The following is a 27,256-nucleotide window of genomic DNA, read 5'->3' as shown; positions in this document are numbered from 1 at the left end:
ACTTATCTCTCCTCTGTGTCCTTCCCTCTAAGGAGTCCAAAGGATAAAGCCTGGTTATAAAAGGCCACGGCCAGCCCGTGGGCTGAGTGGAACCCCAGCGTTGCACGGTAATTTATGGCTTTGGGCAGGAAGGGAGTGTGGCAGGGTTGGGGCTGTCCCCAAGGGAGGAAGACACTACACTGGGGAGACCCTGAGCCTGGGGATCTGCAGAAGTGCTTCCCCACTCCCTGTATGTGGGGAGGGCCTCAGCCCCAGTGTCCCTGCCTTCAGGGACGGCCCAGTAGGGCCCAGGCACGGAGCTTCTATTTCCCTCACTGTCCCCAGTGTGTTCTGGGCCACCTGCCCTGTCTGGGTTCAGTGGCCGTCCTCACTGTCTGTGCGTGTCTGTGTTTTCATCCATGCAGATGCTGCTCTCCTGGATCACCGGCCTCCTCCTGCTGGCCACAGTCAGAGGTGAGGATGCTGTCACTGTCCCTTTGGGGAGAGAGTGACCATGCCTAGGCTGGCCTTTGGGTGAGGCAACTAGCAGTATCATCATCATTATTATCATAATAATTAATGGCATTGGCATTACCTCACGGAAAACAACGATCACCACCGTTCAGAGAGTGCTGGTGCTGTGGCAGACACAGGGCAACACGGTCCCCTTTGCTCACCTGCTGCCTCCGCCTGCCCTAACGGTGGGCATTCCCCACAGGTCACTCCCAGGCACTTTCCTCATCCTTCTTTTCCTCTGGGCTTCCCTTTTGCCTGGCCTCTGCCCCATCCCACCCCCCAGTGTCCAGACAGCGCCCCCAGGGCCGCCTACCATGCCTCAGAGTCACTTGTCCAGACTTCGGCTCCACTCCTTACTGCCACCTTCCCACCTTTCCCTCCATGTGCTTTGTCATCCAGGATTACAACACCTGTTACCTGTTGGGCCCACCACCCCTGCACTGCCCACCTCAACACCCACCTCTCCAGGCTCTCATGTCTCTGAGCCACCTATACCTGGCTTCCCAAAACACCTTCATGGAGCCCAAGTCCCCACCCTTCTCACCAGCTCAGCACCCTCCAGCACCTCTCCACTATCCACTTAACAGCCCAGGTGCCCGAACCTGGACTTCAAGCCGCTGCACTTGTCAGTCAAGACCATCACGAAAGATTCCCCATCGTTCATCACAGGGCTTGTACCTGATCTATCTTAGTGCCTCCTCAGTGTTTAGTAAACTTCCCAGTTAAACGTCCCTGCTTCAAACCCTGGCTCCACCATGGGCTGTGATCTTGGGCAGCTTATTCTGTCTCTCTGTGCCTTGGTTTTTCCATCTGTAAAATGGAAGTAATTCCTTACTCGTGGGCGGCTTGGAGACTTAAAAGGGAAAATACTGGTAAAGTGCTAGTTCAGTATCTGGCACATAGTAAACAAGTGTTAACTATTACCAGTTTTTGAGCGAATGGCCAACATTTGGCACTATCAGTTTAGGAGGTGAGGAAGCCTAAGAGAGAAGACACATTGAAATCCTCCGGATTTGATCATGTCCCCCTGCAGTGACCACTTCCTGTGAAAATGTTTATGCTGTAGACTAGAGAAAGGACCCTCAGGCTTAGATGTGGTTATTTGGGTTATCAGTTGCATGTTTTGGCCCCTACTGTATACAGAATGATGCAAAAATCAATCATCTTTGGTCTTGAGAAATTTACCTCTTCAAAAAGCAACAGAGAAAAGCTGAAATGACAGAGAATGATTTGGGGGACAATGTGAGTAAAAGGATGACGTGAAGACACGCCAATTGGACCACAGCCATGAATGGCCGCTGTGTGTGTGGGCCGTGCCGGGTGAAGTGTCGACGTCAGGGTACATCAAGCAATGTCACAGGGACTTAATAAGTACTTGATGCTGGATGAATGCATGTAAAGGGCCAAAGGGGGCTTCCTGGAAGAGGTAGTTTTAAAGCAGAAGATTCCCAGGGGCTCTCAGCCATTCCCCCACTGGCCTGATGATAAGGCTTAAACATGAGGTTTCCAGCCCCCTCCCCCCAGACACTCTGACTCAGAATCTCTGAGGGAGGGGCTGGGAATGTGTACCTGTGACACACACATTCACCCCCAGCCACTGGGTGGTTCTTGTCCCCATGGAACTTGGGGAACACTGACAGCAAGGGAGAGACGCGTGCTGGCCTCAGCTGGCCCCGGCGGCACCCTGACACGTTGCCCTGGAGGGCTGAGATGGCATGGCACCTTTCCAGAACCTCACAAGTGTCTGTTGCTCTTCCTGCCCCAGGAAAGGACATCTGCTATACACCTTTCGGCTGCTTCTCTGACGAACGGCCATGGACTGGGACCCTTCAGCGGCCCTTGAAGTTATTTCCCTGGTCCCCTCAGGACATCGACACCCAGTTCCTTCTGTTCACAAATGAGAATCCGAACAACTACCAAGTAAGAGCGGGCAGGAAATGGCTGCGGGGTGCGTGGGTGTGGGCGCCTGCCCTGGAGCCCTGACACGGTTGTCTAAGGGGCACTGCTCTGCCCTGGAAGGTTCCAGGCGGTGCTCCCTCCCTGGTGTCTGCCACCTGGCTCTCAGGATCGGAAACCCCCAACGAGGTCTGTGGATGCCCAACCCAGAAACTTAAATGGCCCCCACACTTGTGCCCAGAACTTCCTGATCTGAGAGGAAGGGGGTATGGGCAGCACTTATCCAGGAGAAAATCCAGGCTTGGTGGGTCTGTCTTCTTCCTGCACTTGGCAGTGGAAGGAGAGAAGCTGCTCAGGGAATGTCAGAGGTGGGGGATGTAAATCCTTCCTGAGGAGCTAGAAGACAGGTGGAGGAGAGAGGACATTTAACCACAAAAGTGAAAAGGTAGGGACCCTGGGAGCAACCTTTAGTTCCCAGAAGGCCTGCCAGGTGGGCACAGGACAGGCTTCCTCCAGGTGCTTAAGAAGCAACCTGGCTGGTGAAGGGGCCTGAACAGGCCCCTGGAATGTGGGAGTCAGTTCTTAGGTCCTTCAGGCTTGCGACGCTTCTCACAGCTCCACTGAGCGGGACTCCCTCCCCACCTGATGCTTCTGGCCCAGGGGCCCTTCACCTTTTCTGCTCTGGGGACCTCTTCCACCACCTAAGGGCCCCTTCTCAGGATGATGTGTCTGCATGCATAACATAAAATACATTGGATTACAAAGGGAACCAACTATATTGAAAAACAGGTATCAGAACATTAAAAAAAGATAAAAATGTGATATAGTCACATATGTGCTGCTTTATTATTATCTCACTGAATAACAAGATCTAGGGGGTGATCTAATGACCACCGTCCCTTAAAACAGTAGGGAGAATGCATGAGTTTTAAGCTGGCTGCGGCAACGGTAATGGGACGTGAAAACATCTGACTTCTATTGGTGACAATGTTGCTGCGGCAACTGTGCCTTGTTGCCCAATGTCATGATTAACAGAAGTGCTAGAAAGTCCGTGAACTTGGACTTTCTGAATTCTATCCTCAAACCCCAGATTGGGCACTCCTGCTTTAGCCCCACCCAACTTCATGGAAGCTGAACCTGTGAGCTCAGTCTGGCTAGGACTGGCTCTAACAGGTCTATGGCTCGAAAAGGCCAACGTCCAAATCCCTCTTTCCTACTTTAACCAGCGGATCTCCTCCATGGACCTAGACACCGTCAAGGCTTCCAACTTCCGACTGGACCGGAAGACGCGCTTCATCATCCATGGCTTCATAGACAAGGGGGAGGAGACCTGGCTGCTGGACATGTGCAAGGTAGGCACCCACCCGCCTCACCTGGCCACTCCCTGTGAGATCAGCGCCCAGCATGCAGACTCCAACATGGCAGCTTCATTCCCCTGAGACTGGGAAAGGAGATACTCCAGGCACAGATGGCCCCTTCCTTCAAACCCCAAGAAAACCCTAGGTACCCAGGACCATCCATTGTCAACTTCTCCCAACCTACCGACTTCTATCCAGCCATCTCCTCTTGAGACTGAAGAGACCCAGAGTCCAATCAAAAAGCCCCAGAAGCCCTGAGTGCGTGGCTCAGTTGGCTGAAACATACTGTGCACCAAAAGGTTGCAGGTTTGATTCCCTGTCAGGGCACACGCCAAGGTTGCAGATTTGATCCCTGGTCGGGGCACATTCGAGAAGCAGCTGATTGATGTTTCCCTCTCACATTGGTCTCTCTCTCTCTTTCTCTCTCACTCTCTCTCTCTCTCTTCCCCCTCCTCAAATTCCCCCCTTCCTCTCTCTCTAAAATCAATAAACATATCCTCAGGCGAAGATTTAATTAAAACGCTCCAGAAGTGGAGACTACAAACTACCTGGCATTTGTCTCTGATGGTTTATAGAAACCTCTATATGACATTAAAAAAAACAAAAACAAAAAAACCCTTTAACTTTACCCTCTAACGCCCTGCTATCCCATAGAACTTTCTGTGATGGCGGAAATGTTTTTTGCCTTCACTGTCTAGACCAGGGGCCACTAGCCACCTGTGCTTACTGAGCACTTGAAATGTGGCAAGTGTGGCCCAAGAACTGAATTTTAAGTTTTATCAACTTTAATTAATTTTAAATAGCCACACGTGGCTAGTGGCCCCAGTGCTGCACAGAGCTGCTCTACAGTTATCATGCATATTCGTAGTGGATTATTACTCATAACATCCACTTCTGGAGGACTTACCGTGAGCCACACCGATAACCAGTGTCAGTCATTGTCCCACCTGATTCTCCCAGCAACTGTGTGATGAAGGTATAGTGATCACTCCCATTTCATAGAGGAGGAAATTGAGGCAGGAAAAGTTCAGTGCTCGCCCAGAGTAGCATCCAGAGGTGGAATGCAATGCCAGGTCTTCTGTCTGTAAGACACCACGATCCATGTGTCTACAGAGTTCATCTGTGGGAGGTGCCCACGGGCATGACTCTTAGCTCAGTCTGCACTGGGGGAGAAGACCTCAAGCAGCTTCTTCCCACGGCTCGCCTGCAACTCTTGAGGTTAGGGTGGTCACACGTGCCCCCAAGTCCCAGAAGGCGGCCGTGTAAACCTGGAGCTGGAAGAGTCAGGGGGACGTGGTCCCTCACACTGCCCTGGCCTCGGCCAACCCCTCCCTGCCTCAGTCCAAGCTGGAGTCTGGGCCATCCCCAAGTGAACACAGGATCTCAGTTGCCCTTTCTGACATTTATCTGGTCCCCTCGAGGGACCAGTGTCTGTGCTCGGGCAGTACACTGTGGTCCCACCACAGAACATAAAAGGTGCCTGCATCCAGGAGCGGTCCCTCCCGCATCCTCCCGCAGTCTAAATTTTATCTTGTCCCTCAGGACCTGACATCTCCCTCCTGCATTGCTGGGAACATACAGGCCGCTCCCCTGTGGCTTTAACTACTTGGTGCAAGATTCAGCCAACTTCCCATAAAGGGCCAGGTAGTAAGTCTGTTAGCATTTGCAGGTCGTAAGGTTTCAGCTCAACTCTCTTGTAGTTGAGAAACAGAGATAGAGACTGTGTAAACAGATGGGAGTGGCTGCGTTCCAATAAAACTTTATTTTTAGGAGCAGGCAGGTTTGGCCCTCCGGTAATAGTTTGCTAAGCCCTGATCTACTCTTGGCCTGGCTGTGTCAATTACCGTGTGGGAGACCTTAGACAAGTCACTTCCTCCATCCCAGGCCTCGGGGCCCACAGCTCTTCTGTGGGGGTAAGAGACCCAGGTCCTAGTGACACCATGAGGGTGAGGACAAGTGGGGGAACCTTCGGGCTCTGACACCAACCAGGTGCTTGATGAGTGTGCATTCCCATCTCTGGAGTGTGCACCCTGAGCCTCTTAACGCATTGGTTCCTCCCTCTTGTTTTTGTCCCCCAGAATATGTTTAAAGTGGAGGAGGTGAACTGCATCTCTGTGGACTGGAGACATGGGGCCAAGGCTCATTACACCCAAGCTGTGCACAACATTCGAGTTGTGGGAGCGGAGATAGCTTTCTTAATACAAGGACTGTCGGTAAAACCCTGCTTGGGCCGCAGCTGGTGGGGGAGGGGCAGAGAGGGGGCAGGCAAGCCCCGAGGTGCCTGGGGACTGGTGGGCAGGGGCTGGGCCTGGAAGCTGGGAAGCACAGAGGGGCTTTTCCTAAAATGTAGCTGCAACCTTCCGCCCTCCCTGGATGTGGGCAGGCGAACCCCTTTGAGCCTCAGTTTCCCGCTTTGAAACCATCATTCCTTGCAGGCTGTTCTAGGGATTCTAGAGCAGGCTGGGCTGTCTGACAGTTCTCAGCCAGGAAGATGAGTCCTCATCCTCTCATAAGGGAAAGACCCTGACAACCTATTCTAGAAGGCCGATTCTGGAGCATCCTAGAGCAGATGGGCCCAAACCCTGCAGGGAGGGAGAATGGCCTGCGGTGGGTGCGGATGGAAGGGGGCAGCTCTCCATCTAGGCGGCCTGCAGTTGACTCGATGGCCGCTGGTCAGCACTGTTAGCCTGCGTACCAGCCGGTCCGCAGAACGGGGAGACTGCGGCAGCCCAGGGCCCGGGTTGCGCTGTCCTAGGCGGTGCTGGAGCCCGGGGTGGTTCCTCTCGCGACCTGCCCCATCCCTGTTCCCTGAGCCCGCACATCCCCACCCCAGCCTGGGGGACCTGACGCACCATCCTTCCGCAGACCGAGATGGGTTACGGCCTCGAGAACGTGCACCTCATCGGCCACAGCCTGGGCGCACACGCAGCTGCTGAGGCGGGCAGGAGGCTGGGGGGCCTCGTGGGCAGAATCACAGGTAGGGGCAAGCGGGTCCAGCCGCCTGCGGTTGGTGGAAGCCCGGACACTGGACTTCCCATGGCCAAGGGCTCCCCTACTGGTCCTCTGGGAACTGATTTTAGGAGCTGCCAGGCGGAGTAAAAAATAATTGCCCATATATTTTCATGTGAATTACAAAACGCGTGTATATGATTGTAAATAACACATTTATAAAAAAGAAAAATATAACTAGTGCATGAAACCCATGACTTTAGGATTATTATTGCTAGAGTATGGCAGACTTTTAAAAAGTGAATTTTTTTTTTTAATGCAAATACTTACTGATTGTCTTTGCTGTGTCAAACACAGGCAGAAATCTAAGTGCCTAGCTGAGACCTGCCTTAGGAGGCACTCAGAAAATACTGAGAATGAATGAATGAATGAGTGAATGAATCACTAGGCAAAATGAAGCCACACAAGACATAGCCAAGTTTGCATGTAACTGCGCAGTTTAATGAATGTCCTCTTTGTCTGGGCACTGTACTCGGCATTGGGTGAAGGATAAGGGGATTCACAGTTGGTGTTTAAGGAGAGTTTTTCTGTTTGCAAAGTTCTTTCTCTTACCCCTTTGCATGGGGTTTCCACAATAACCCTGTAAGGTAGGTTGCTGTTATTCCCACTTGCCGGATAAGGAAACTGAAGCTCAGGGAGGACAGACATTTGACCTTGAGCAAACCTGGGCTAGAATGTAGGTCACTGCATCCTGTGTCCTTCCACCTTCTACTTCTCTTTGAAGATGAGCTGGGCACAGCCCCTGCTTCAGGCAGAAATCCCCATGGATTCTGTGGGTACAGAGGTTAGAACCTGGTTCGTCTTAGGATATGGCCTCACTGTCCATCCCCTCTTTTTCAGGACTGGACCCAGCAGAGCCGTGCTTCCAGGGCACACCCGAGGAGGTCCGACTAGACCCATCCGACGCCATGTTTGTAGATGTCATCCACACAGACTCTGCACCCATCATCCCTTTCCTCGGTGAGTTCCTCCCTCCACCTCTCGGTGACCAGGGCTGTAAGTGGTGAGAGTAGGTCCAGGGACCCCCACCACCCACATATACTGCAGGGGTGGTCTGCAAAATAGTTAACTACAGGAATAGCTTCGACGCTGGCCCATCAGAGTGGGTGCCAGCCACAAGTAAACAGCCAATGCGGGGCCAGTGTGGCCCCAGAGGAACCCCCCCCAAAAGAAAACCACATCTCTAGACTATGGAAGCTTGTTGCTCAGTCTTCAAACCCTGTGCCCTTCCCTGGTCTGCCACTGTCCAGAGTGGCAGATGTATTTATTATTGATGCCTGACCTATACTTGCAAAATACAAAGTTAATCTTTGAATTTATTGCTTATTTCTTTTGTGAAAGCTTTGGATGTACTTTGTGTTGTTAGAGATTAAATATATTCCTTTATTTAATTCTTCTAAAACCAAATGGGTGAATTGATTTTGTTTTTTTAGTTTAAATAAATTAAAATTTTAAAATAAATAAAATTATGTAAAGAATAAATAATAAATAAAATCAATGTTCTTTTTTTCTATATAACTATTTTCTTATGTAACCACTCATGAAACATGCCAATAAAGGATATGTTTTTAATAATGACGATAATTACCATGTGCTGCATCCAACATTTTGTACACAGTAGCTCATTAACCATAACAACAACCCTGAAAAGTAGGCATTATTATTATTTCCTAGCTGAGGAAACTGAGGCTCAAAAAGCTTCAGTAATTACCCGAGATTATGGAGCGTGTACATGGGACCAGGATGTGATCAAAGGACTGTGTGTTTAAAAAGCCAAAGCGCTCAGCCTTTGTGATGGGCTCTCAGTGTAACAGTATAGTGTTATGCAGTCTCAATACAACACTATAACATAGAAATCAAACTTTTTAAGTGAATAAGGTAATCGAAATGGTACCAGTCCTGATATGTGTCTGCTGATGCATAATGGCATCAGGGTGTATCAGAATTATTCAGGGCCTCCCAGACAGACAGACAGACAGACCGAGACACATACAGATACACATGGATGCATGCTCCCTTCCTCTGCTCCCTCCTCCCTCCTTGTCTTGCCAAGAGCTCATCTTTGAGAATGTTCAGCAAAGCCAGACAGGGTGGCTATGCTGAGCGGGGATTTGCGAACACTCTTACACTGGTTGGAAGGAGTTGGGCAATCTCTGGAGCCATGGCCTCGCCTCGGGACCACTTACTGCCCTGCTCACCTCTGCTTCCAATGTTTCAGGTTTTGGAATGAGCCAAAAGGTGGGCCATCTGGATTTCTATCCAAACGGAGGAAAGCATATGCCTGGATGTCAGAAAAATACTGTTTCAACCATCATTGATATAAATGGAATATGGGAAGGTATGTACATTTGAAAAGCAAGACAGCAGCTGCTCCACCTGGGGAGAAAGCAGAATGTGTGGTCTGGCCCTCGTAGTACCGAGTTCGCCACACCTGCAGGGTGCTCATTCCGTCCCAGGCATTTTCAGAACAGTGTCGTGAGATCGTTCCTCTGCCTGTCCCCATTTTACAGATGAAGAAACTGGATCAGAAAAGTTATAAAACTTGCCCAAGGCCACCTTATTTTGAAGCCCAATTTCTTGTTGCAAAGCCCAGACCTCGTATCCCAGCCTGTGTCACCCCTCCCTTATCAGGAGGTGGAGACAGGAGCTGAATGGGCACACTGGCAAATGCCCAGCTCCAGCCTTGTGCCCCTCCCCATTCTACCTTTACTGCTTGCTTCTTGAAGGGCACACGCAAAGATTTAGAGGGCTTCGATTTTCTCGCCCTTGGCTGCTGTCCGGTGCTGGGACTGGAAATGGACTGAGCTGGTCAGAAGACCAAGTGGGGGACGTACTCTGTGGGTTCCGAAAGTGCATGCATGGAGCGGGAGGCCTGGTGGTCTGGGGCGGACAAGCCTCATGTATATGTTGATGTCAGAAACATCCAAACCTGTAGACAATTTTTATGAGCTAATTTGAGCCAAACCGATGACAATTGCTGGGAAGTAAAATCTCAAGGGACTGAGAAAATGCTCTGGAGAATGGCAGTTTTGCAGCTTATTTTATACGCTGGAGTCAAAGAAGGGGACCTAAGGGGGTTAAATGAAATCTGTTGGTAGGTTAAGGGGGAGAGGGAAAGCAAATGGGGAAACTATGGAATCGGATAAAAAGTAAAACAGAGAAGCACATAGTTTTACATTTGGTGGGCACAGAACAGCCGATGATCAGCATTCACAGCAAACAGGGGTGCTATTCGGGGAACAGGATAACAGCGAGGGGTTCTGGGGTCTGGTGCTCTGGCAGTGGGGGATGGATGCTCTGAGGGGTCTAGAAAAGATTATTCTGACATGTTAAAGGTATCTTACCCTAGATGCAAAAAGAAAATAGGTTCAGTTAAGATAAAGATTGACCTTCATCAAGGAAGCTACAGGCCTGGGATGTGACGACCTCCAAGACCCGCTTTCAGTTAGGAAGTTTTATGTTCGGACCATCCTATGTGGTTACTTCCGGTCTCTGAGTTTTTAAGGCCACCATGCAGGTCTCCCCTGAGCTTATCAGACTCAGTAGGTGGCTCCTTTGTCATTCACATGTGTGCCTCCATTTATCTGAGAGAGCAGGCTCAGTCTCCCTAATTTCAGGCGGCTTACAGCCCCATCTTTATTAGCTGCCCTTTGCTCTGTTCCTGGTGCTTCTCCCTTGAGACCGGGCTTCATCTCCTCCCTGAAAATGGGGGCTTTGAGTCTGTGGTCATTTCATCTGAGTATTTAATTTTCTGAGCTGGGAGTTTCCCAAAGCCAGGGACTATGTCCTGTGCATCCCAGACACCGCAGAACCCTGCTCAGGGTCTGACCCAAAGCAAGTGCTCAGCGCAGTTCATTCAATTGAGCTGAGCGGCCTTCTGTGACATTTTAATATCCCACGTGCTTAATGTGAAAGAGTAGAGTCGATAAAGCCACAGCCAACATCCGCCAGCTGTGAATGGAGCCTTTGACCTCCTCTCTGCTCAGCACCAGGTAACTCCAGGAAAGACATTGGCTGTTCTGCCCCCCTCCCACCCCGAAGGAACACCAGAGTCACAATGAGGGCTGCCCCCTCCCAGAGGCGACTGAGCAGGGCACACAGAATAGAAAGGAGCCCAGGTTTAATTAAAGAGGCAATTTAGCGTGAACAAGCCGGTGCACACTGGAGCGTGCCTCTATTGTGTGGGCCTCCGAGTCACCGGGCGCTGGGCTCCGAGGAACAATGAAGTCCCCTTGCTCCTCTATTATGGGATCCCTGGGCAGCAATTTTGGATGAAAGAAACAATTAAGTTTGAAACAGGTTGTGTCGTCTGGTAATGAGCATTGGTGTGGGGCACTAACCCACCTGGCTGGAAGTCTCTGGGCCGTGGGGCAGGCAGGGCCTCGGACTGTGGTGAGCTAATCCCCCAGCACAAAGGGGACCTGTCTTTTCTCCGTGGGTGGTGGATGAAGCCCACCAGACCCCCCAGAAGTGGTCCCCAGGTATGTCTGGGGTCACTGTGGGTCACACCCTGGGAAGTTCTGTACCAAGTAGCTGGAGAGACAAAGCAAATGATTTTGCAAACAAGAGGACTTTGATTTAAAGAAAAAGATGGTAAATAAAATGCAGTGGAAGAGTGGCCAGAGGGCCACGGTGACCTCGATCTCCAGTGCTTTTTCACCTTGTGCCTGGGATAGTGAAGAGGAGGAATTTCTCAGCCTGAGGCCATAGGCGCAGAAAGGCTGCGTTCCTGCGAAAGGCCTATCCCGTGAGGTCCAGAGTTCTCAAACTGTGGCCCTCGGGCGGAACGCTGCCGTTGGCCTTCGAGGTGACCGGTTTTTAAGTGGGAATGCCCTGCTATTATTAAAGCATGAACACGTTTTTATGTAAAAGTCAAGATGCTGGCTTCTGATGAAAAACTGAAAGACCAAGCAATCTGGGCCCTAACATTCAACAGCTGGTTGACCTATGAAAGAGTCCTTTGTAAAGCGATTGCTAGTCTCTCTCTCCCGCTTTCTCTCTACTTTTTCACCCCACCCCCACACCCTTGCCCCTAGCCCTCATCGCTCATTTATGTCCAATGCCTGGCCCCTGGAGGCTTGGACAAACGTGCTTGTTAGAGCTTGTCACACCCCAGTCCTTGCCCAAGTCTGAGTAGGTCCTTCTCAGCAAATGCAAGCATGGTAGGGAGAGGAAAGCAACTCTAGCCAAACACCAGTGTTAAACAAGTCCCCAAATGTCCTTCTTGTCCCTAAGTATGTCAAAGTCAATGACAGAAACTTGAAATGGTGACCCAGGCATTCAGGAGTGCTACCACGCATCTGTAAAATGTGGTGGCAATTCCTTACTCGGTCAGAATGGGTCAAGCTTCACGTGTGAAGTGCTCCTGTGAGCTCCCATGGCTTTTGCTTCCTCAGGAACCCGAGACTTTATAGCTTGCAATCATCTGAGAAGCTACAAGTATTACTCAAGCAGCATCCTCAGCCCCAGCGGCTTCCTGGGCTACCCGTGTAAATCCTACAAGAAGTTTCAGGAGGTGGGTCACCCCAGGGGCCCGGGGAAGGTATTGCTGGTGGCTCTGTTGTTGTTGGTTGTGTCCCTGTAGCTTGGAACAGCACAGAGATGTAACTGCACGACTAATAAGAGCAGGCACTGGTAATGCCGAGCCTCACAGAGGCTTGCTTATTCCTTCCGGGAGCAGGGTGGGCGGGAGGCGGATGGCACAGGCTTGGCTGGGCTGGGCCATCCCCAGACCCCCAAGTTTTCATTCTGAAAAATTCTCAAAGGGTGCATGGATGGCATGGGAAATACGAATGTGTGCATGAAGTCATCAGTGGGTGGAGGGTAGAATGGATAGATGAATGGAAAGATGGTTAGAAAGATGAGAGAAGGGGTGATGGATGGAGGGTGAGTGGGGGGTGTGGATGGGAAGAGGAACTGATCGATTGAGTTAATGAGTGGTTGAGTCAAAGGCTGACCACTCACAAATTATTTTTTTTCCACTAGAGCAACTGTTTCCCTTGCCCAGTTGGAGGATGCCCCCAAATGGGGCACTACGCTGACCAGTTTCAGGGGAAAACCAGCGCTGTAGGACAAACGTTTTTCCTGAACACAGGGGAGAGTGGTAACTTCACTAGTAAGTTTCCATTGTACCCATTTAAAGTTGCGAGTAATTGGTGGGTCAACCTTATTCATTAGGACCCTTGGTAGCAAGGGACAGAAACTCCACTCTAACCCGCTTATGCTAGAGTGGAAGGACAGTAGAATGGCGTTTGTCTGGGGTCTCACTCACGTTCACCCCTGTAACCAATAATCCTGATCAGTGGAAGAGGTGCAGTGAGTGGCCCAGCCTGGGTCACATGTCCACCCAACCCTGTGTCAACCCTGTGTAATTGATAAACAACCAAATACTATATATAGCCATTTTTTAAAAGGAGATAAAAGACCTCTAAGGCACAGTAAGTGACAAAGCAAACAGCAAAACAACATGTAATCTATCATGGATGAGCCAGGGTCCTTCCAGGAGACGGAACTCACCCAAGTGTTTCAAATGAGGAGACCTCATTGAAAGTGTGGACAGGGGTAAGGGAACAAGCCAGGGATGCCAAGGCTCCCAGAATCTAGTGGCCGCAGGGCCCCTGGGATGGAGTGTCATCAGAGAGGAAGTCAGTTACTGTCAGACACCTGGCACTAGAGCAAGGAGTGTGCAGAGGAGGAAATACCTCCGTCTCCCTCATCCTGCCTTCTGCTCTCCCGTGCAAGCCTCTTATGGGCTGAACCCAACAGAAAGCCCGCGGTGAGGGTTCCTGGTGAGGTTAACCTTCTGGAGGGCAGGACAGGACAGAGAAGGGCCGTGGGTCTGTCTCATGGGTGGAGAGAATAGAGCATAACAGTGCATGCTGTTTACAGAAAGGGGGAAAACCTATAGTTTTATATATTCATATGTGTGTGTGAATGCTCATAGAAAGCTCTGGATCAGGGTATCCCAACCTTGGCTCTGTTGACATTGGGGGTGGGATGATTTGTTATTGGGGGCCAGGGATCTGTCCTGTGCATTGTCGTATGTTTAGCAAATCCATGACGTCTGTCAGAGACATGCCAGTCGCCCGCACCCACCCACCCCACTCCCCTGGCGTGACAATCTACAATGTCTCCAGACAGAGCCAAAGTCCTTCTGGAGAAGCAAAGGCGCCCCCTGGACTTACAAAGTGTATAGACCAGGCTGGTGACTTCAGGGGAGCACCTGAGATGGCGGGCAGGTAGTTGGGGTGCTGATGAAGGGTTCATTTTATTATTATTTTTAAATGTATCTGGGTGGTTTTCCGTGGAGAATATGTTCATTGCATGGCAAAATAACAAAAATTAAAATTAAAAAAGAGAACAGTAAGTGATTTATCCAAATGTTGGAGCCCCAGACATCCCCTCTCCCTGGGGCCTGGCTGGTGTGGCCACGTGTACCAGGGGCACAAGGGAAGAGCAGCACAACGCCCTCTATTGTCCACACGCACACAGCTGGACTGGCAAGAGACTGTGCTGGACTGTAATACTTATATCCCTGAGTTCCTCACCCCGACCCGGAGTCTGAATTCCTGGGGGCCTGGCTTCACTGAAGGTAACGATTAGTCACATTCCCCCTTCGCTCACACTCATGGGCATTCAGAGCTCAGAACAAGAATGCTTCCATAGGGGCACTCTTTCCAACAAGATCAGTTCATAGAACAGGTTGTATTTCTTTCTTTGCACAGGCTGGAGATACAGGGTATCAGTCACACTGGCTGGGAAAAGGAAAGTGAGTGGATACATCAGGATTGCTCTCTATGGAAGTAACGGAAACTCACAGCAATATGAGATTTTCAAGTAAGTTTGCTAGTAAAGTGAAATGACCATGCTTCCCATAACAGATTACTCATAAACTACGGGACATAAACTGCTTTATAAATCCAGCCTCCTATTATGCAGAGCCATGGAATCCTAGAATGTCAGAGCCGGAAGGAAGTCTTAGATCCAGTTCAGTCACCCAATGTGAGAAGAGTGAGGCCCAGAGAGGAGAACTCACTATTTTTAAAAAATTTTTATTTATCCATTTTCAGAGAGAGGGGAGAGGAAGGAGAGAGAGAGAGAGAGAAACATTGATTTGTTGGTCTACTTATTTTATGCATTCATCGGTTGATTCTTACATGTGCCGTGATTGGGGATTGAACCTGCAACCTTGCTGTATCGGGACGATGCTCTAACCAACTGAGCTACTCAGCCAAGCCAGAACTCACTATGTTAAATGCTGACTCCTTTTGATTGTCAATCATTGCTTCCTTCCTGCTTGAGTTTTGGGAATGTCACATTCTCCCTAGACAAGGCACATGTACAAGGCAACTCCTTCCTATCCAACACACACTCTCCACATGCTGCACGGGAAGCCTGGGGCCAGCTTCTCGTCGCTGTGACTGCCTCACCACCTAGCTTTTGCTGGGCATGAGTTGCTTGGTAAAAATGCATTGGATGAATGCAGAACTGTGCTGTAAAATTAGATTCTGGTTTTGCACTAACTTTACATAATAGTTTTCACATTAAGTTAAAGTTCTTTGACAACTTCCTGTGCCCCGCGTGACATGCCCACAAACAACCTCTGCTGAACCGCATACACTTTAACCATAAGACATAAGGAGTCCTGCAGTGAACTTAGAGAGCTAATACCCCACCTCAAATATTTGACTTCCTTCTGGGTACCAATTAAAACAGTGGAGATGTAGAGTTCAGTATTTTTTAAAGGTGTGTTCTTCACAAATACACTTGTGTTTTAGCAGTCCCTGGATGTGATGAAGTCATTCAAGGTATTTGCAGAAAACCCACGCCAGCAGCCATTGTTTGGAGAAACAGTAGGTTGCTGACATTGTAGGTGCTCATCTCTCCAGCTGATGGAACATTTTATGTCTCTGTTTTCAGAGGGTCCCTCAAACCGCAGGCCAGCCATACACGTGACATTGATGTGACCCTCGATGTTGGAAAAATCCAGAAGGTGAAGTTCCTCTGGAACAACAACGTGATAAATCTCTTCAAGCACAAACTGGGGGCCTCCCAAATCACAGTGCAAAGTGGCGAAGACGGGACTGAGTGCGTATCTTTTTTCCCACCTAAATCTCATTTCTGTATTTACCTGCCTGTCCATCCACGCAGACATACAGAACACACGGAATCACCCAGCCACCCTTCTATGCGTCCACCTCCCCAAGCATTCGTTCGTCCCTTTCTGCCCTTCCACTTACCCACCTACCTATCCACTTACCCATCCAGCCATTCATCTATCCAGCTATTCATTTCAGCTCTCCATCTAGCCATCTGATTTACTTTGAAAAATCAAATATCATTTTCTTAGAGTCGAATTCAAGTTGGCAGGAGCAATGCATTGGTTCTACGGCATTAATGTGAAAAATAGACAAATGTAAGACTGTTTTACTTGCACAGTAAGGAGACCGCCTGGGCAGAAGTGGTAGAAACCTCTGAGTTAACTTCAGTCAGGGTGCATTTATTAATACAGATTGTTTGGTTTGGAGATTCTGGCGTGGCAGGAATATAGACTGTGTTCAGATCTGGCTTACTGTGGCAAGCTCTTTCTGATGGAAGAGAATCTCACTTGGTAAGAGCTGGGAAAGGACATAACAGTGTTTAAAATATGGAAGGAAAGGCTACCTCAAAGGAAGATAACAGAAAATAACGGGATGTTAGCATGGGAAGGAAACTTAGGGATCCCCTTTCAAATGTTCTCATTTTAAGATGAGGCGAGTGAGATTCGGAGAGTCAAGTGACTTGTCTGAAGCCACGTAGGGAAGCTAGAGGGAAGAATATCAGACTTCAAATTGTTTTCAAAAACACACGCCAAGCCCTTGCTCAGCTGCGTGGCTGAACGCTGCTGACTATGCATGGTCCTGTTCCTTATTCCCTGCACGTCGTCGGCGGGATCAGATGTCACTGAGACTGTGCCATTACTTTGTAGACTCCAGAGCAGAGCTTGAGCAGGAGGCACAACCAGGACTTAAACCCCAGTCCTCTGACCTCCTATCCAGCCCTCTTTCCACTGTGCCCTCCCAGCCCACACAGCCGGTCGCGGAGTTGAGGAGTTCATGAGGCCTGGCTCTGGACCACACGGTCTGATTTTACCGTCTCCAGGTGGGGGTGAGGGCGGAGTTACTGTTTTCACCTGTAGTACAGCTCACATGCTGTCTATTTCAAACACCAAAGTCTCCCCTCCACAAGAGGGCTTCCTAGCCAAGGAGCTGCTTCTGAAGCTGAGCCCTGAGGGAGGCTTGTTCGGCCAACTGTCCACTTGCAGCCAAAGACACCTGCAAGAAAAGGAGGGGCCGGAGTGCCCTACATCTCACAGCTGGGTGACTGCCCCCGACCTGAGAGGCTCTGCCCTTCTCAGGAGTGGCACCCCTTTGTGAGCATTTCCCTCCCCAACATCTTTATTGAGATAGTTTTTATACCACATGTTCACTTGTTTAAAGTGGGTACTTTGGTGACTTTTAGTATATTTACAGTGTTGTGTAATTAATTCTACAGTCAATTTTAGAGCATTTCATTGCCTACCCCCCACCAAAATCCCATACCCATCAGCCAGCACCCCATAAACCCCCACCCCTTTTCTCCAACTCCAGGCAACCTGTTTCCTGTTTCTGTAGATTTTCCTGTTATGGACCCTTCAGATAAATGGAGTCACATGATACGTAGTCCTTTGTGACTGGCTTCTTTCACATAGCATGATGTTTTCCAGATTCATCTGTGCTGTATCGTGTTTCAGTACTTTCTTTCTTTTGATTGTCTAATATTATGCTATTATACAGCTATACTACATTTTATTTACCCATTTTCCAGTTGACGGACATTAGGGTTGTTTCCACTTTGGGGCTATTATGAATTATGTTGCTGTAGACCATTATGCACACGTTTTGTGTGGACATAGGTTTTCACTTCTCTTGGGTGGGTGCCTAGGAGCGGAATTGCTAGGTTATGTAATTAGAACCGCCCAACTGTTTTCCCAAGTGGCTGCTGCATTTTCCACACCCAGAAGCAGTGTCCAAAAATGCTCCAGGATTTTAACTCTCGAGAAAGTCCCCTCGGGACAGGCTGAGGAGCCCCTGGCCCCTGAGCTCATGGCCAGGCCCAAAGCTGCAGGCTCCCTGGAGACCCCTTTGGTTTTTGTAAATCCTTGGTGTGACACAGCTGATTCGCTCTCGGCTTGTTAACAGGCCATGGGAGGGGAGGAATTTCCTTAAGGGGTTTTGCTTAGTGAGAATCACCTGGGCTCTGCCCGGTGCAGCAGAGCCTTTCCGTCAAAAAGATCTGAATTCCAGGGGTTGGCTGAATGCAGTCACGTTTCCTCAAGCTGGCGAGACTCATCCTGAATGTTTTCCTCTGCAGGTACCATTTTTGTAGTGGTGACACTGTGAAAGAAGACGTTTTACAGTCTCTTCACCCTTGTTAAAAATGCCCTCACCCTGGCTGGTATGGATCAGTGGATTGAGCGCCATCCTGCGAAGCAAAGGGTCACAGGTTCGACTCCCAGTCAGGGCACATGCCTGGGTTGTGGGCCAGGTCCCCAGTAGGGGGTACATGAAAATCAACCACACGTTGATGTTTCTCTCCCTCTCTTTCTCCCTCCCTTCCCCTCCCTGTAAAAATAAATAAATAAGATCTTTTAAAAAAGTGGTTTAAAAAATGCGGTGCCCTCTTGCATCTTCACGCTAATAAATGTTTCATGCCCTCGGGTTGACATTGGGGGGTGAGTTCGACATGCTCCGTGTGCTGGAGTCACATTCGGAAGTGATTTTGGGGACTAGAGCCCAGGTAGCTGCAGGCCATGCCTGAAACCTCCCACCACCATCCCTTGCCACCAGCCCCCTCAGGGCATTCTGTGCAGCTGTTCTGATGCGGACCAGGGAGTTCCATCCTATCTGAACAGCTCACACTATCAGCGAACCAGATATTACCCTCTAATCGCACAGAAAGAGCTTCTTCAGGGGGCTTCACGGGTGCCACTGCGGGGCGCAGGTGCTGCGCTCAGCCATGCTGATGGGCATAGAAGTGGTCTCCAGAATTTCCCTTGGGCAAATATGCATGCATCGAATGTCCTTGTAGGGTGCGTGTGGAGTGTGGGCCACCTAGCTTGGCCTCTGCCCAAGCATGGCTTCCCGCAAACCCCCTCATTCCTGGGGGCCTGGTGAGTAAATAGGCTGGTGCCAGGTAGAGAGTCACTTTCAGGGCTGGAGGATGGTGGAGGAAGTTTTGCCTGCTGAGCAGGAGTGGGAGCATTCCCTGTTTACTTCTTAGAACCCAGAAATGGCTCCATTTAGCAATTTCGTGAAGGGCGCCGTGACAGCTGTGGCTGGTGCCGGAGAGCTGGGGGTGACTCACCCACTGAGATTCCGAGAACGAGGGCAGGAGGAGCTCCCCCTCCTTTCCTGGGGCCGCCTCTCCTTTCTAGCAGAACGAAGAGCTGTAGCTCGGCACCTTGGGATTTTTCTTTCATTCTCCTTTTTTCCTTGTGTTTTCTAAAAATTCTTTTTCCTGAAGCGCTGTGTGGGCATTTAAAATCTTGGCCTGGTGCAGTGAAATAGGTCCTTGTCTGAGAACTTCAAGACTTCCTACATCTCAATAAAACTGCATATTATAGAACGGAGGTTCTCAGCCCTAGATGCCTAATAGCATCGAGTGGGGCCCAACTTTCAAAGAAACCCGCATGTCCAGGTTGTACCCCACACCAGTCAGAATTTCTGGGGTGGGGCCCAGCACTAGTACTTTTTAGAAATCTGTGGGAGGTATACGGCCAGGGTTGAGAACCAACATGTGTGTTTCTTTGTAAGAGTTTAAATGACACTTTCTAACCTTTACTAATTTTTTCATCATGTGCCGTAGGGCTTCACAGCGGGGCAAGGCTGGCCTTGAATCCCAACTTCCTCTCGAAATACTGGCATTCCCTGGGCTGGCTGCTTCACTTCTCCAACCTCCCCTACCCCAGAATAAGTCAGGCTGTGCTGATTAAATAGGATAAAGCCTGCAAAGCACTTAGTGCAGCGTCCAGGACAGGTCACATAGACCAGAAGTGAAGCAGGAAGGACAGGCAGGCCAGAGTTGTTTGTTACGAGCAACAGAGTCACCGACAACCAAGATTAAAGACAAGCACAGCCTCAGAGAAGGTATTTGAAGTCAACTTGACAAAGGATTAGTGTTCAGAGCATGTAAAAGAAAGAATAGCCTGAAAGAAAAACAGGCAAAGGGACGTGGGCAGGCAAGGCACAAAGAGAAAAGTTCCTTCTCTTTGAGTTGTTCAAGATTCACCTTCACCAGTAATCAGGGGAGTATAAACAAAAACAGCAACATGACATTCACACCCTTTGGATTGTCCAAAATGTAACTTTAGCGATGAAAAAAATGACTGAAGGTCCATTGGTAGCAGCGTGAGCCGATCCCCAAAATGCCCTGTTGGGGAGAAAAGCAAGAGTCAGAAGTTACTGGTTAGATATAGAAAATACTATTTGCATACATTTTCATTCACACAATACTACAACTCACTGCATATGTGCTATAAAATATTGAAACATATAGTGTACATAGAAAATCCTATAGACTCCACCAAAAACCTGCTCAACCTAATAAATGAATTTGGCATAACATCGGGTTTATAACATCCAGTGGGATATAACAGCGGGATGTCAACATCCAGAAATCAAAGGCAGTTTTGTATTCCAACAGTGAAACATCAGAAGCAGAAATCAGGGAAAAAATCCCATTTGATATAGCAACAAGAAAAATAAAATACCTAGGAATAAACCTAATGAAGGAGGTAAAAGACCTGTATGTAGAAAACTACACAACACTGAAGAAAGAAATCAAGGAACACACAAACAAATGGACACATATACTGTGTTCATGGATCGGAAGAATTAACATCATCAAAATGCCCATACTACGCAAAGCAATTTATAGATTCAATGCAATCCCTATTAAAGTACCCATGACATATTTCACAGATATAGAACACTTCAAAAATTTATATGGAACCATAAATGACCCCGAATAGCTGCAGCAATTTTGAGAAAGAAGAACAAAGCAGGAGGGATCACAATACCTGATATCAAACTGTATTACAAGGCCACTGTAATCAAAACAGCCTGGTACTGTCATAAAAACAGACACATAGACCAATGGAACAGAACAGAGAGCCCAGAAATAAATCCAAGTCTCTACGGTCAATTAATTTTCAACAAAGGGGGCGGCATTATAAAGTGAAGTAAAAATAGCCTCTTCAACAAATGGTGTTGGGAGAGCTGGACAGCTACATGCAACAAAATGAAACTTGAGCACCAACTTATACCATACACAAAAATAAATTCAAGGTGGATAAAAGACTTAAATATAAGTCATGACACCATTAAAGTCACAAAGAAGAACATAGTCAGGAAAATCTGATATTTCACACAGCCGTATTTTCACTGGTATGTCCCCTAGAGCAAGGGACATATAAGAAAGAATAAACAAATGGGATCTCATCAGACTAAAAAGCTTCTGCATGGCTAAAGAAAACAGTATTAAAATAAAAAGAGAACCAACCATATGGAAAAACATATTTGCCAATGATACCTCAGACAAGGGTTTAATCTCCAAAATATATAAAGAACTCACACAACTCCATTCTAAGAAGACAAGTAACCCAATTAAAAAATGGGCAAAGGACTTGAACAGACACTTCTCCAAGGAGGACATAGAGAGGGTCCAGAGACATATGAAAAGATGCTCAGTATCGCTACCCATCAGAGAGATGCAAATTAAAACCGCAATGAGATACCATCTCACACTGGTCAGAATGGCCATCATAACCAAATCAACAAACAAGTCTTGGAGAGGATGTGGAGAAAAGGGAACCGTGGTGCACTGTTGTTGGGATTGCAGACTGGTGCAGCCACTGTGGAAAACAGTATGGAATTTCCTCAGAAAACTAAAAATGGAACTGCCTTTTGACCCGGCAATTCCACTGCTTGGATTATATAGCAGTGGAACCCTGAAATACCAATCCAAAAGAACCTATGCACCCCAATATTCATAGCAGCATTATTTATAATGGCCAAGTGCTGGAAGCAACCTAGGTACCCATCAGTAAATGAGTAGATCAAAGAACTATGGTACAGCTTCCAGCCGAGATGAAGGCGTAGGTAGACACACTGTGCCTCCTCACACAACCAAAAGAAGGACAACAACAATTTAAAAACAAAAAACAACCAGAACTGACAGGATATCGAACTGCATGGAAGTCCAACAACCAAGGAGATAAAGAAGAAACACTCACCCAGACTGGTAGGAGGGGAGGAGACGGGCAGCCGGGCAGAAAGGACTCGCGCCAACAGTGGCTGGCAGACCCAGCGAGGTGGCAGATTGTGGAACGGGCCAGGCCAGGCTGGAACTAGCAGACCCTGCGGCCCCACATTCGCACACAGATAAACTGGGAGGACCAGCAGGGGAGCGAAGCAGACCTCGCAACCCAGGGTTCCAGCGTGGGGAAATAAAGCCTCAAACCTCTGAGTGAAAACACCCGTGGGGGTGGAGGCGGCAGCGGGAGAAGCTCCCAGCCTCACAGGAGAGGTCGTTGGAGAGACCCACAGGGACCTAGAGCATGCACAAGCCCATCCATCCACCTGGGAATCAGCACCAGAGGAGCCCAATTTGATTGTGGGTAGCAGGGGAAGTGACTGAAATCCGGCAGAGTGGAGCAAGCGTCATTGCTCCCTCTCGGCCCCTCCCCCACGTACAGCATCACAGCGTAGCGACCAGCGTTACCCCTCCATGGTGAACACCTAAGACTCCGCCCCTTTACGTAACAGGCATGCTAAGACAAAAAAAAAAAAAAAAGGCCCAAATGAAAGAACAGATCAAAGCTCCAGAAAAATACAACTAAGCAACGAAGAGATAGCCAACCTATCAGATGCACACTTCAAAACACTGGTAATCAGGAAGCTCACAGAATTGGTTGAATATGGTCACAAATTAGATGAAAAAATGAAGGATATGCTAAGAGAAACAAAGGAAAATGTACAGGGAACCAATAGTGATGCGAAGGAAACTGGGACTCAAATCAACGGTGTGGACCAGAAGGAAGAAAGAAACATCCAACTAGAAAAGAATGAAGAAACAAGAATTCAAAAAAATGAGGAGAGGCTTAGGAACCTTCAGCACATCTTTAAACGTTCCAACATCCAAATTATAGAGGTACCAGAAAGAGAAGAGGAAGAGCAAGAAATTGAAAACTGATTTGAACAAATAATGAAGGAGAACTTCCCTCATCTGGCAAAGGAAATAGACTTCCAGGAAGTCCAGGAAGCTCAGAGAGTCCCAAAGAAGCTAGACCCAAGGAGGAACACACCAAGGCACATCATAATTACATTACCCAAGATTAAACAAAAGGAGAGAATCTTAGAAGCAGCAAGAGAAAAGGACACAGTTACCTACAAAGGACTTCCCATAAGACTGTCAGCTGACTTCTCAAAAGAGACCTTACAGGAAAGAAGGGTCTGGAAAGAAGTATTCACAGTCATGAAAGGCAAGGACCTGCATCCAAGATTACTGTATCCAGCCAAGCTATCATTTAGAATGTAAGGGAAGATAAAGTGCTTCTCAGATAAGGTCAAGTTAAAGGAGTTCCTCATCACCAAGCCCTTATTATATGAAATGTTAAAGGGATTTATCTAAGAAAAAGAAGATAAAAAATATAACAGTAAAAATGACAGCAAACTCACAGTTATTAACAACCACACCTAAAACAAAAACAAAAGCAAACTAAGCAAACAACTAGAACAGGAATAGAACCACAGAAATGGAGATCACATGGAGGGTTATCAACAGGGGAGTGGGAGGGCGAGAGAGGGGGGAAAGGTACAGAGAATAAGTAGCATAAATGGTAGGTAGAAAATAGACAGGGGTAGGGTAAGAACAGTATAGGAAATGTAGAAGCCAAAGAACTTATATATATGACCCATGGACATGAACTATAGGGGGGGGGAATGTGGGAGGGAGGGGGTGGGCAGGATGGAGTGGAGTGAAGGGGGGGACATGGGACAACTGTAATAGCATAATCAATAAATATATTTTAAAAAAAAACAAAAAAACTATGGTACATTTACACAATGGAATTCTATGCAGCAGAGAGAAAGTAGGAGCTCCTACCCTTTGCGACAGCATAGATGGAACTGGAGAGCATTATGCTAAGCAAAATAAGCCAGGCAGTGAAAGACAAATACCATATGATCTCACCTTTAACAGGAACCTAATCAACAAAACAAACAACCAAATATAACCAGAGACACTGAAATTGAGAACAGGCCAACAGTGACCAGAGGGGAGAGGGGAGGGAATTTTAGGGGAAAAGGGTGAAGGGTTTGTAGGAACAATTATAAAGGACACATGGACAAAAACGGGGGGGGGGAGGGTGAAAACAGTAGGGAGGTGGGGAGGGCCGGGGGTTAGGCTGGGGTCGGGGGGAAAGGCAGAGAGAACTGTACTTGAACAACAATAAAATTACAGGAAAAAAATATTGAAACATAGATATGTAGAATCCTTTATCAACAATATTTTATATTTTTCAATCCAAAAGGATCTGGAGCAAATATGACAAAAGTTCATCTTTGCTAATTTAAGGTGGGATACAGTGGTGTTTGTCATCGTTATTTTTATGTGGTGTTAGTTGTTGCACAAATTTAAGAGGAAAAGGAGAGAGCGAGAGGTTCACCCTGCCCTGGATCCAGGACCTGTGGCTGGTGGGAAGGATTGCTGGAGGAAGGTGACTGAGTGGGTACCTCTGACCCCAAGATGCCGTCACATCTGTATTTGGATTCAAATCTGATTTATCTGCCTCTGTTCCCAGACACACAGCAAGAGCTTCCCTCTTTTTCTTGGGGACCTGTGTCTCTCACATCAAAAACTTTCACCTTCAGTCTCTGACAGTCTTGCCCCTGGTCAGGCTGTCATCTCTGTACCCAGTGGCACCAGCCAGGACCTGGGCAGCCCCCTGCTGGAGTCAGCTGAGACTGCACATTTGTGGGCAGCTTTGCATCTTAGCATTTTCCCTGCCCATGCGCAAACCACGTAATTCCACAATATCTCACTGAATCAGGACATTAGCGGTGGCATGGGCGTGACACAAAGCCCTGGGTTAAAAACCAGGCATCTCTATCCTGCCTCCTCAGCCTCACATGGGGGACAAGTAATGAATACTTTACAAAGCCATTCCATAAAATGTTATGTTAAATGAACAACGAATTACTTTTCCTTTTACTGGCTTGAAATGCTAATAGTGCCATTTATTCCTGACCTTCAGGAATATGAAAGATTTTAAAAGGCAACATAAAAAGAGCTCTAGTTAAAAATGAGAGCTCCTCTGGACGGCATGTCATCACTTATGAGTACAGCGTGTGCCGGCATCCCCGCTTCAGCCGCCCATTGGCGCCTCGCTGGCGTATATTTCAGTTGACATTTATTGTTCTCCTGCATTCGTGTCAAATCCCTTAATGATGACTCTGACGAAGGTGTAGAGCTCAGTATATACAAATTACATCTGCTACCATATAATCAGTGTTATCTATTAGAATGCTATTTATGACAAATCGTGTTCAAAATAAAAATCAAATTGATTTTTCTGTTACTGTAACACGGTGCCGCTCACAGCATGCCTTTGATTGAATCTTAAGCACTTTAATGCTCTATTTTTGTTGGAGGCAGATCAGAAACGGAGTTTGCACCATTCGCAAAGCTAAAACAATTTGTAAAAACAACAAAATCAAATTTCAAAAAGCATCTTTCTTTTCAAGCCGTAGGAGTCAATTTGGTAAAGCTGTTGTCACAGGGCGCGCAATGGAACGATGAGGGCCTGGCACACACCTTCCATTTCTGTGCACCCACTTTCATCTAAATTAGATTTTCACTGCAACGCAGGCTGTGAGAAGCCTCTACCAGGTCTTTGTTTCTACCTTGTCTCTTGAGTAATTGCAGGCTTTTCCTCAGCCAAGCTGAGCTCCACATCACCCCTGTCCCTCGCTCTCTGCAGTGGGTTTGGGCTGCAGGTTCCGTATTCTGGGCCCCTGGGGGTTCTGTTTTGCAGTCCCTCCAAAGGGTAGTCTCTCAAATGAAGGCAACTGCTTGACTCCTATTGCTTACAAAATAAGTCACTTATGACCAGACAGTAGCTAGCATCATCGCCTTGGCTCATGTGTGGTTTGGAACAGTGATGGGTGCATTTGGGCCCAACGGGCCCCCTGGTTTGGGCAGCCCTCCAGCTAAGTGTGGTTTTCACATTTTTAACTGGTTCTTTAAAAAATTCAAAGCAATATTTTAGGATCCATGAAAATGATATGAAATTAAAATTTCAGCGCCCGTAAATAAAGTTTTATTGGAACACAGCCATACTCATTCATTTACATATCGTCTATGGCTGCTTTCCTGCGAAACCTGCCATGGAGACCATCTGGCCCGCGAAGCCGAAATGTGTGCTACCTGGCCCTGTGCAGAAGAAGTTTCCAGCCCTGACTCAGAAGGTGGGGCCCTAGTAACTGCTGTCCTGTTGAAAGGGTCGTCACCTGCAGAGCAGGGGGCTGGGAGACACTCAAAGAAAAGGCTGCATCCACCACAATAAATATAATAAAAAGGCTTTCTAGACACATTGCTAGAAGGCCCTCAAAATATTTATAAGCCAATAAAATGAGGGAAAGGGGGCAACTGAAACCACCCCAACACTCGCAAAGCTGCAGGGGTGATAAACATGGACATGAGTTATGTCCGAAATGCCCTTAGACAAACAGGTTTAAACATAATTTAATCAATCCCCAAAGTGGGTTTTGTTTAAGCACATAAAAATGATTTTAGATCAGTTGGCACTGAGGTCTGGGGCTGTGGGGGCAGGGAGTGACGCACAGGCCTGGGGGGAGTGGCCCCAGATGTGACCTTCCCAAGAGCACAAGGCTGGTAGGACCTGGAAGCTGGGTGCCCGGCTCCTCTGGGCCACGGAATGCCTGGTGCCCTTTCCTGGTGGTACCCCAGGCCGGTCAGGAAAGATGGGGAAGACATTCCCTCTTAGCCTTTGGAGAATCCAGACAAATCCTGTTTGCATCTAAATATCGTCATAGAGTTTAATTAGGAACATATCAGCCTCCTTTCGGGGGCCACCTGTATGTTTCCTGACTTTCGAAGACGGGTGGAGACCGGAGTACCACGCCACTCTTCCCTCAAGCCCAGCCCTGTCAGCTGTCAAGGAGACGCAGTTGGGGTCTCTGCCTTCCCCAGGGACGGCTCATACATGTGGAATGCTCCCTCTAGGTGGGGCACCAGGGGAAACTTTAGATATTTAAAGAGAAGAGAGTAATTTGCATAAGGAACCCAGAGGCCTTCTGGGAAAGAAGACGCCAAGACCCCAACTCTTGAAATCCTGGGGTTGGGTTGGGGTCTGACTGGTGGGCAAGGCCTAGAAGCAGGGCAGAGAGGCGAGGGCG

The 27,256-nt window shown here is 48.2% G+C and overlaps 1 protein-coding gene across 1 annotated transcript; it reads left to right on the top strand.

Moving 5' to 3' along the window:
* Positions 1-32: 32 nt before the first annotated feature.
* Positions 33-18,447, top strand: LOC112300190 (pancreatic lipase-related protein 2). The gene is made up of 13 exons (XM_024555402.4): positions 33-107; positions 405-453; positions 2,261-2,415; positions 3,618-3,743; positions 5,828-5,962; positions 6,615-6,726; positions 7,599-7,718; positions 8,977-9,096; positions 12,155-12,273; positions 12,744-12,873; positions 14,483-14,594; positions 15,678-15,845; positions 18,150-18,447. Exons 2-13 carry the CDS (start codon positions 405-407, stop codon positions 18,211-18,213), a joined length of 1,410 nt encoding a protein of 469 aa, XP_024411170.2. The 5' UTR covers positions 33-107; the 3' UTR covers positions 18,214-18,447.
* The last annotated feature ends 8,809 nt before the right edge of the window (positions 18,448-27,256 follow it).

This window comes from Desmodus rotundus, chromosome 4 (assembly GCF_022682495.2).
Source record: "Desmodus rotundus isolate HL8 chromosome 4, HLdesRot8A.1, whole genome shotgun sequence".
In the NCBI taxonomy this organism is placed as follows: domain Eukaryota; kingdom Metazoa; phylum Chordata; class Mammalia; order Chiroptera; family Phyllostomidae; genus Desmodus; species Desmodus rotundus.
Note: the sequence above shows the minus strand (reverse complement) of the source record. Positions and strands in the feature narration are given on the sequence as shown.

Bases quoted from the DNA above. Each gene is read 5' to 3' on its own strand.
- LOC112300190 (XM_024555402.4), top strand. From the start codon at position 405: ATGCTGCTCTCCTGGATCACCGGCCTCCTCCTGCTGGCCACAGTCAGA. The intron at 2,416-3,617 runs GTAAGAGCGGGC...TACTTTAACCAG, and splicing joins AGAATCCGAACAACTACCAA to CGGATCTCCTCCATGGACCT. The intron at 9,097-12,154 runs GTATGTACATTT...TTGCTTCCTCAG, and splicing joins TATAAATGGAATATGGGAAG to GAACCCGAGACTTTATAGCT.